The 10,674-nt window shown below is 46.0% G+C and overlaps 1 protein-coding gene across 3 annotated transcripts; it reads right to left on the bottom strand.

The window, feature by feature from the left end:
- Positions 1 to 8,203: 8,203 nt before the first annotated feature.
- Positions 8,204 to 10,650, bottom strand: snx10a (sorting nexin 10a). 3 transcript variants are annotated; one of them, XM_088364526.1, is made up of 9 exons: positions 10,611 to 10,650; positions 10,377 to 10,485; positions 9,696 to 9,807; positions 9,471 to 9,512; positions 9,311 to 9,397; positions 9,141 to 9,241; positions 8,966 to 9,064; positions 8,694 to 8,891; positions 8,204 to 8,616 (listed from the first exon to the last, which is right to left on the bottom strand). In XM_088364526.1, the coding sequence occupies exons 4-9, from the start codon at positions 9,501 to 9,503 to the stop codon at positions 8,499 to 8,501; spliced, it is 636 nt and encodes a 211-aa protein (XP_088220652.1). In that variant the 5' UTR covers positions 9,504 to 9,512; positions 9,696 to 9,807; positions 10,377 to 10,485; positions 10,611 to 10,650; the 3' UTR covers positions 8,204 to 8,498. The 3 variants fall into 3 exon arrangements, with proteins under 3 accessions (XP_088220652.1, XP_088220654.1, XP_088220653.1); XM_088364528.1 differs by having other exon boundaries at positions 9,696 to 9,786; positions 10,611 to 10,648; XM_088364527.1 differs by lacking the exons at positions 9,696 to 9,807; positions 10,611 to 10,650 and having other exon boundaries at positions 10,377 to 10,604.
- Positions 10,651 to 10,674: the final 24 nt, after the last annotated feature.

Raw genomic sequence — 10,674 nt, forward strand, 5'->3', positions numbered from 1 at the left:
TCCCAGTGGGTTGTGACATCGCTGATGGGCCCCGACTGATAAGGTAGGACAAAACTGAAAAATGTTGCTGCAGGGGGGATCCATGCGCTGATTAGGCCAGCGTTCGATCCCTCCCGGCGCCGATTCATCAGTGTCCACCGCCGGCCGTTGACGGCCTTCTCGGGTGTCAGTGCGGTCACATCGCTGGCGGGACCTCGCCAATCTTTGTCAGGTGGAATAAGCGTCCCGGGTGGGGGGTCAATCTGCTTTCATTCTAACACCACCAACGGAGCCCAATCCAGATGAACAATGCTGATACAGTTTGCACAACTGAAGCTGACCCCGCTTGCAGGCTAGTCCATTTGGAGATGTGGACCCCCCCCCCGGACCCCCTACTTCAAGCGTCACCTATGTCACCAATCACGAGCACTTTGTCAAAGCACAGGTAACCGTGACGACTCTAATCCCTCGACAATGGGCCCCTCATTCATCACTGCTGAGGGAAGGAGGAAAGGAGGGAGGGGGGAAAAAGGGAGGGCTGGAAAGTCCTAGACAGGGCCAACAGTGCAGACAAATGGCCCCCAAAATTCAGTATTAATCAGCTACTGATTTGCTGCCCCTTTAAAGCCAATACCACTTAAGCAATGGAGATAGGGAGGAGGAGGAGAAAAGCTGCTGGAGCGATGAGGGGGAAGATAAGCGTGAGATGGAAAACAACAAGAGATAAAGACGGGAAACAAATGTAGGAAGGATGGCCGGAGAAAATCAACGGCGAGTAGCTTATTGGAATCTACTGTTGCGCTCTTTTGCCACAAGGCTGCTCGACTTACACACAAACGCACACATCGCAAAGGCGTCCAGCGAAACCCAACTCTTGTTGATTTGTCACTGGACTTGATCAATAGCTGTGATGGAAACAGATTCAGCTCAGATGGATTAAACGTCCGAGTGGCTCTGACGTTATTTTCCCATTAAGAGAAGGCTAATCATTACACACACACACTGAAATACACACCCTGAAAGTACATCTATATTTATGTACACATACATTGCACCGTTATCATTATTTTATACACAACTGCTAAAGAAGTTGTAAACAGTGGGACTATTGATTCTGCCTTATTTTCCTCGGCAACACATACGTTGGGCTGAAATGCGAAATAAAAATCTGCATATTTTTGTTTGCTGTTCTATTATGACTTCTGGAAAATGCAATGGAAAACAATGCATCATAAAATTGGTCAAGTCTGACTTTTGGCTGCAGATGAAAGGGTTGTGTGAAAGCGTTTTGACTTGTGAGCGGGATATAAATGTGTTTGTCAAATGCTATATGGCCATCTATCACAGAGTTACTGAGACATCAACAAAGAAACCACACAGCAAAAAAAAAAACGGCACGAACGAGTGAGAGGGGAAAAGTCTGGCTTGCAAAATTTTGTGGGGAATCGTGAATGTCACAGCCGTATTTTATGGCAATGGAATAAGATGACAGACAAAAGTCATCATTAATGTGCAAAACAGTTTTGCTATGCGTTTTATTGCGCAATAAAATTATTTTAAAAAATAATAATGACACCAACATTTCTGGCAAAATTCCTCCAATTATTTTTCATCCAATCAGATTTCAACTATATTAGAAATAGGGCCGGTACTGGAGTGCAAACAACAACACGAGGAAGTTGTGAGGTGGAGAACGAGAAGGTGAATGATAGCTCTGCGGGGAGGACGTGTACGTGCAGCCATCTGCCGTTCATTACCTGCTGTTTGCTCTTCGCTCACCTTCCTCCTCTTCCTCAACCGGTCGACCTCCTCCCCTGCAGCTCAGTTGGGTTTACACGGCGATCCGGGCGAGATGCCCGGGGACCCCTCTCGGCGCCTCGGCTGCAAAGCAAGCAAGAAAGTTTCAGTTGATTTGTGATTTGACGCCTTTTTTTTTTTTTTTGCCTCACACTCTTGTGTCTGTGTCACTAAACAAATGAGCGCACGCACACACAGCGGCGGGCGTGGACGGGCCTCTCTAATGGATTCTGAAGATTCCAATTTCCCCTCTGCCACCAAAGACAGAAAACCCTCTGAGCTCAATTACCCCTGTCTCACACCAGACGAGACTGCAGGCGCACACACTTGGACGCATCCTTTTTTGGTAATCACGCACACACACATTTTAAACTGCTGTGACATGCGGAGAATCACACAATCGGGAGTCACGCAAGCAAAGTGAGAGCAGTATTAGTCCCAGGTAGATTTTATGTGAAAGGAGGAAAGATGGGAGGAAGTCAAGCATGGAGGAATGCACAACTAAAGGGCTGAAGAAAGATGTCGTGCACGTCTCTGGCTTATATAGAATCCACTCTTCCAGAAACCTTATTAAATTCTACAATTAGCTCAACGTCTCAGGCTATAAATAGCTTCACTTTTCCCCATGGCGTGGTGTCAGTCAGTGTTCCGGGTTAGGGGGGGGGAAACAAAACAATTTAAATTATAGCGAGGCTCCCTCTTTGTCAGGCTCCCCTTTTAACGGGATAATTACTAGTCTATTCATTCGCGCTCAGCCGGGGCGATACATCACATCGCCGTGCGGCGGCCGGCCGGCCGGCCTTGCACGGCTGTGATAAACGTCCTTTAAAGGCCGAGGGGGCTTCGCCATTGATATCGGCTCAGCGTCTGCCACGGGCTCGCACCGACGCTCGCTTTTACAGATGAAATAGCCTCCTGCCAGAAAGTGGAGGCGCACCTTGCTTTCCGAGAGTGACGCCGACACCTCCCCAAGGGGCCTGACAGTGAGGAAATGAGCAAGACCGGGAATGAAAAGGAAGAGAGGGAGCAAAAAAAAAAGCATCTATTATTCAGCACGGCCCGATCCAAGCGTACGCACGCCATTAAAAATAGGAAATCCATAGCGGAGACAAATGGCTTCTAAATGAAGCGCTACAGGAGGAGAGCGGAGATAGGGACCCCTGTCACATGCGTTTTAATTGTCTCCCAGGGCGATAAGGGGGATTTATCAAATTCATCATGCCGCTGAGGCCACTCCTGCACGAGACCAAGTCGCCAGGCACGTGGTTGCCGGTTCAAAGATTCCCGCCTTGAGGAAAGGAGAGTTTCTATCAGACTTTTGTTTACATGCATCCATTTTGGTTGGAGCAAATAATGATCAGTTAAGCGGCAGACAAAAACAACATTCTACCTCGGTGCCAAGCAGCCCCAATGTCATCCAGAAACAATTACACAGCCTTTAATGAGGCACACGGTAGCACCGGGGTGACACGTTCTTTAGACGTTATAATGAAGATGGACGCTTCACTTTAGATTATTCTCTTTGCTCCCGGGCTAATTATTCACCTGGTGCTCGGCCGCAAATGCATCGTGAAAAGAAAGTTGGATCAAATTAACATGCAAGATATGATTAGCATAGCATATAGGGAAACACGTAGCATCTCCTTTTGAGTAGCAGCCAACACAACCTTCCAAAAATGGATTTTATTACGATCGGTCTTCCACTTGATACGGCTAAGGTCATCAAAATGGTTACAGGCCCCACCATATAAACTGTCAGTCATGTCCGAGACATAAAAATCACCGTTTGAGCTCTTCAGTTGGACGGGTGGGGGGGGGGGGAAAAAAAAAAAACGGCATCAATCAAAAGGGTTATACGTTTTGGATGACAAATTTAGAGGGAGGCGTGTGTATTGGGACGATTGGACAGACTTGAATGTGACCTGCTTGCAAGATGAGATTGGGTTGAGAATTTTGGGACCAGCACAGATTGCAGAAGCAATAAAAGATAAGGAATCATAATAATAGGAACAGACAGTGTTTCTATAAGACGGCCGATCAATACGAAGCATTCAAACAACTCTTGCATTACCTTACTTCACCTCATGTTGTCTTTACTTTTTTTTTCCAAAATGACGCCGCGATAAAGATTGCGTGGAAACATTATAAACGACCCCATTACATTAACGACGGAAGAAATTAGGGTATAATTAGCGAATGGGCGCTTTTTATGATTGTTACAATTAACCCTGGCTGTTGTTACAGGTGACCCTCGCCGCATTAAATGACCCACTGATCTCAGTGAATCAAACGGCTGGTGAAATCATCTCGGATTGCAATCATAATAACTACCTGTGTGGGTGTGTATTTTTAGAGAAGGATGAATGACAGCGGGAAAGGCAGCTCATCTTTTCCTCGGCGACAGGGTGACAAAGTGAGATGTTACGGCGGCGAGACAGCGCAAGCCCTCGCCTGGCAGAAAGGTATCTTTCTCTCTTTCCCTCCCCACCTTTCTATCTTTTTAGCCTCACCTCTGTCTACCTGTCTGCACTCCCCCCCCCCCCGCCGAAAGTGAGCTGTCTCCTTGTCTTCCCCACCACCCGAGACCTGATCCTGTCAGAACCCCCCCCCACCCACCCTGCATCATAATACCACCCATTTCCAATCAATGGCGGCGGCATGAATATTTACGGGGAGGGGGGCGTGTCCCGTCGCCCTGCAAGGGGGGGGGTGATTTCGGCTGGAGAGATGGGAGCTCGTCTTCCTGAGTCAGACATGGACAATAAGTCATTAGACAAGGGTGGGAAAAAAAAAAAAAAGATGTGACAGAGAGGACCAAAAAGACTTTTTCCTCTTCTACTGCCCCCCCTCTTATTCGTTCTGTCTAGTCTCTTTCTTCTGACCCTCTCCTCTTCATATCTCCTATTTTATTACCACACATACTCTACACCATCTTCTCGCACTCCCTCCCTCCCTCCCTCCCTCCTCTCTTTCCATCTGTCTTGCTTGCTGCAGTGCCCATGCTGCCAGGCAGTATAAATCACATCTCCAGGCTTGGCTGCAATGGGCCTGAAAATAAAAAGGTATAAAAGTGTCAGGATGAGCTAGTGGCTGGGGGGGAGGAGAATTCCTTTATGATAGGTCTAAATCCTCGCGCACACACACGAAGAGTCGGGGGGGGGGTTGCTTGTGTGATGCATACACGTGCACAACATATGCCGCCATACTCTTCAAGCAACTCTTTTCCACATCTTACATATGTTATACTTAGCCAGTGATTTTTAAACTGCTACTTAAGTGCAATTTAAGGTGACTTTGTCGTTTTCATGCATTGTTTTTAAAGATGGGCCGTAATGCATTGTTGGCAGACGCCATGTTGTTAAGGTAAACGGCGATGGGAATAGGGAATTCAGATGAGTGAACGTGACGAGTCCATCACTCGCGCAAAGTAACGTACAGCTTCGAGCTGCAACGTGCACTTTGTCATTCCCTATCGGATCACGTCGTGCGAGCTAGCGTCACGCACTCATTGCGAGTAATGCTGATAAAGATGAGCGCCTCCCTTGGGGAACGCGTGTCAAGCCACGGTGGCCGTGCTTTTCGCGTGATTTGCTGTTTCAACTGTATTGATCAGGCACGCAAAAGAGAAAAGGCTGGAGTACACCAAACACCCTTGGGTATGTGTGTAAGTGGGTGAGTATTTATGTTCACATTAGCAGGCCTCTGGATATGCTCACACACACACACACACACAAATTGGCTCATCCATACCTGCATTAAGCGCAATAAACCCTGCTCTGATGAGCAAGCTCCCGTCGACCTTGGAACTCTGCGGAAAGACAATGCAAAGGGAGCCATGCTGTGAAGACAGGGGGGGGATAAGAAGTAGGGAGGCATGAAGGGGGGCTTAACATATTAGCGGAGGAGGGAGGGAGGGAGGGATAGAAAAAGAGTAAGTGAAGCTGCTCAGTATGGGGCAGGAGGGCAGCTCCCGCTCCCGCTTTTCATCCTGAATGCAAATGCGCTTTTCCTTGTGACGCTCGTAACTGCTCCGGAGAGAAGCAATTACAACGACTCCGTTCACTCAGAGAGAAAGACACGCATGGCTAGAGGAGGGTAATTAATAAGGAGATGGACGGAATGGAGGAGGAGGAGGAGGGAGGGGGAGTCCGCACAGGCTCCTCCGGAGAAATTGAAGCAGCGCTATCGATCGCGCCGGCAGCCCCGCTGTATCGACACGCACCCGAATCGACCTGGCTCATAACTTACGTCCGGCTTTTTTTTTTCCGACGAGAGGTCAAAGGTCACGTGTCACCTCGAGTGTCTTTTGAAATATCTCCTTGTTACTTTGATTTCATTCAATTAAAAGACTCGGGCCCCGATATGACCTCACACGTATTGTCCCGCGCCCGCCTTCTCGTCCGACGGATAGCGGCGCGGCTGGCGCTGCGAGGTACGGCGACGGCGGCGGTTTTTATTGCAGTCATTTAGGCCAGTAATATGTCATCTCCATTAGCCGAGTTTTAACACTCACAGATAGATGGCCCGGTGACATTTATCTGCGCACGGGTCGTATTTTAGTAGTTAAATGGCTGGCCATGTGCAGGGTGCGTGCAAAATGAGTATGTGTGTTTAAGGAGTGCGACGGCAGGGTGAGAGAGGGCGGGAGCGAGACGCATTGACTTTTAATGATACGCCATGCAATAGCACTTTGGAAGTAATAATCCCAAATACAATGCGTGGGGTCACCTTTGACCCCTGTTGAAAAGGGAGAGACGAGAGCTAAGCGACGCTCAACGGCCGAGCCGGGGCGAACCACAATGAGAGGACGGCTAATTAGGGACGGGCGAAGGAAATTAAAAGATGAGAGTGATGGAAAGAGCGACGCAGGACTTGAGTGGGAGTTGTGGCGGCTAATTGCTAGTATGGATTTTGCCATTGTTGACTTTTGAAAGGGTCACCGAGTTCGTCATTCCCAATGGTGACGTCAGGTGAAAGAGCTCATAACTAAGACTCATAACTAATACCGATTATACAATGTTGAGCTCGGACGCAATCTGTTCCGGGCCACTAATCACTTTTTGATTCGTTCAGATTTAGAATCAATTCTCCGATAGAAAATAATGAAATGGACTGAATTATTGCCGGGGTCAAGCTGCTTTAGTAGGCAAATATTAACGACATTTTAATATTCTTAACTGTAATAAAAGTGCACAATGAATTGTATCCATCAACAGATGGGACATGGGGATTTCCTAGGAAATGTATAACTTGGATTTTTATCGAAATATGACTGATGTGAATTGAATGCCCAACTTTCACTTTCATTTTCCATCACACAGTGGGACTTCACCTGTCTCCAGGCGCTGAAGTTGACTAATGTGACAGAAAATGAACAATTAAAAATATCGTGCAAGCCCAGAGCCTCTGCATGGCAGTGCTTTCACAACTCAGTGGACACCCTAATTGCTTTGAAATACAATTTGGGCTGGGTCTTTGTTGGGTGTTTTGAAGGTATGATGTGCTTCAGCGCCCACTGGAAATTGAGTTATAAATTACCACGGCGAAATAGATATGGACGCCGGATGCTCAATATCTAAATGTTAGATCCTCCTCGCCGTCTATCCATGCAAATACGCGTCTAGACAAAGATGGTGGCCATGTTTGTTTTTCATAGGACGTGTTGATAAGGTTAAAGTCAGATGGCGCCGGCGACTATAAAAGCAGCATATCAACACGGAGAGAGGAAAATATTTTGGCGAGTGCAGCCATCCCATAGCGAGGCGGCAAATATGTTTTCAGGCGAGGCGCCAGTGGCGTTTGTCGCATCTCGGGGCATTTGTGTGAAGTCACTGACAGCTTCATCAGGGAGAGATGCGGAACAGGCCGGGTTTACTATCGGGCTGGCCCGCGTCAGTCCAGCTGTTGATGGGAGGGCTGAGGTGGGACAAGGGGACGACTGCTGTCTCCTTTAATGAGCCTTCGCTTATGTCATCAGCTTTCAATTCGCAGAGCTGTCCGCTACCTCTGGCCCCTCTCGCACTATCAGCCTGTCGTGTTTCTCGCAGATGATTTTCCCCACGATTGTGTGTTATAGTAATTAATTTGCTGTCTTGGCCCACCTGGAAAGCTGTCAAAGGGAGGACGCCGTCTTCTTTCCGTCACCACCCTGGAGCCAGACAAGCGGTTGCAATGAAGATCTTTTGGTGGAAATATTAGCGCTGCACACAGTAAATAAAGATCACATTTTAAATCAGGCCAAAGATTTTGAGGATGTTTAATTGATATCAGAATGCACGGCCGGCTTACAGTAGCGATCGTGGCAGTGCTTTCCCTTCCTGAAGGTTCTTGTGATGTCTCTACTCCCTCTACTGGGCCGCACTGCGCACAGCTCATGTCAGCGGACTTTGCGAAACAATCAGCACAGGACTGGAAGAGAAATTCTTCCAAAAAAAATCAGTTTATTCATCCTTTAAACAGATCAGAAAAGTATCATCAGATCATTTTCTCTAAAATAATTGCAAAACATACACGACTAACCTCGGCTTCGGAGATAAAAATATAAACATGGGATTTTCGATTAAGAAATGTAGATTTACTATACTTTTTTTTTAAAAACATGAAAAATTATTTTCGTACACAGATTGATAATTGACATTACTTTAACAAAAACATATTTAAAAAAAAAAAAAAGGACAAAAGGAACTGTTTTTGTAGTAATGGAAAATCTCATCCATGGATGTTCAAATAATTATTTTGCAGGCAATTAAATCACAAGTGCACAATTCTCCGTCTTGAGAGAAGATGGAGCTTCCGTGAATGGTGCTGTCCACACTTAAACCCAAGCCTGATGAAAAGGTGCTGTTGGGAGACAGATTAGTTGGCATGATGCAAAGTGGCTTGATTTTAGGTGGTTAAAAAAAACAAAAAAAACATACCTCTCGCAATCAGAGTCACATGACTCCTTATCTTCATCTAACATAGCGATGCAGCCACCGTCAAAGCGCTGGATGGCCTCAGCCACCGTGTATCGAGTTTTGCCAAAAGCGCACCTCTGCATCTTTTTGACGCTGAGCCCGGACTGGAGGAACAGATGGACTCGACTGTCTGACAGAAACAACGGCGTGTGAAGAACACTAGAAAGGAAATTAGGCGTAATTAACACACCAGCCTCGAGGCGTCGACTTCATTTAGCTCGGGAGGAACTCACTTTTCTAAAAACTCCTGCAGGCCTTTCATCCTTTGTCTGATCTGCTCTACGTTCCTTATGCTGAAGAAAGGATTCCAAGAGGGCAATTTGGGGATTTCTCTGAAGGAACGCAAGAATATATCCACTTATTCCCACAGACAGAAGCTTCTCATCAGGCGTGTGAGAACAAACATACATGAAGACAGCGTTTTCCTGCAGACACCGTCGCAGCCAGACGAATTCCCTGTAACGTCGCCTCACTGTGGAAGCCTTCTTGCGAAAACACATGCTATTTGTCTACAGGAGAACATCAGAGAACATTTCAAAACCAACAGCAGCCTGACTTGGGATGTGATGCTTACTCACGTGGAGACTGATTTCATAATCGACATGCGTGTGCCAGTAGTCATGTTTTTGGAGCTTTGGGTTTCCAACAAAGATGCTAATAAACTCCTTTAAAATAAAAAAATAAATACTTCAATGCAATATGATAAGGCTGGAATATTTGCAAGATGTGGAAACTTACAGTTTTTGCAAGGTTGTCAAACATTCTGTCCATGGTGGAAACCTGCAAGATTACATGTCATGATCAGTGAACGCCAGTAGGGGGAGCAACGCCTGTTCTGCAAGCCTAAAAACTATCAAAAGCACTCATATTTACAAGCTAAATTTTGTCCATGACAATACAAGGTAGCCAAAGTGCCGCATTTGAGAAGAGGTGACAGTTGCAGACAAAACATCATCAACTTACTTGTTTTTTTTTCTTCACTCAAAAGCTTTTTAAGATGTGAACAACGTCAAGATGTGACTATGAAAGGATCCCTGAAGACTCCTGGAATTGCCTAAACGTGTGGCAGAGAAGGCTGGGAGAGGCCATGAGATTCTTCCAAGCTTAATACTTTGAAAAATATCTTGTTTTATCACACCAATTTAATTTAGTGGATTACACCACTGAAGGCCCAAGTACCAAATGAACAGCCATGATAAACACAAATTAAGACTCAGGACTTTCCAGCTGATATAAGCATAAATGGCAGAATAAAAAGGGTAGAGGAAATGGATTTTAGCACACAACACCAAAACAGGATTAGAAACAATAAAGCCTCTTTTGCACACAATCAGCACAAGCCAACTAGAAGCATAAATGCATCTATTATAGTGAAACAGTTCAAGGGGATCATTAATTCCCTGAAAGAAACAAAAACTGCACGCATGTTGACATTTTTTTTAGCTATACAATTCCGTGTGACAATTCTGTGACCATAATAGCCGAATGTTTACGTCACACACTCAATAGCACAAAATGGCCCCTTGTGTTTAGTTTGACACTTTTGAGTTAAACAGCGCTCCAAATGTACTCGCACTTTCTATTTGTTGCAAGATTAAAATACAATTTAATAGAATTTGTAAAGTATTTCCATGCCGTGCCTACCTTTCTCTCGTTGCCTCTTTTATCCCAGCTCCAGTCTGCGTGTTTTGTTTCCAATCTTGTCGACTGAATCAAACGCTCATTGCAACCTGGTCCACTTTCTTGCTCACGCCTTCTCCCACGTAATAAAAAAATAACAATAATAAAAAAAAAAGATAAACAACGCAGGGTGGAGTTTAAAAAACGTTGAAGTCGCCGCTACGATGTTTGTGTCGCCCAAACAAACTGCGTGCACACCTGTTAGCTTGTCAGATGATTTCACCTGGCCAGCCCAGGGGGCGGGGACTAATTCCTAATTAGT

Source organism: Syngnathus floridae, chromosome 21, assembly GCF_059516105.1.
Source record: "Syngnathus floridae isolate MCC-2025c chromosome 21, RoL_Sflo_1.0, whole genome shotgun sequence".
NCBI lineage: Eukaryota > Metazoa > Chordata > Actinopteri > Syngnathiformes > Syngnathidae > Syngnathus > Syngnathus floridae.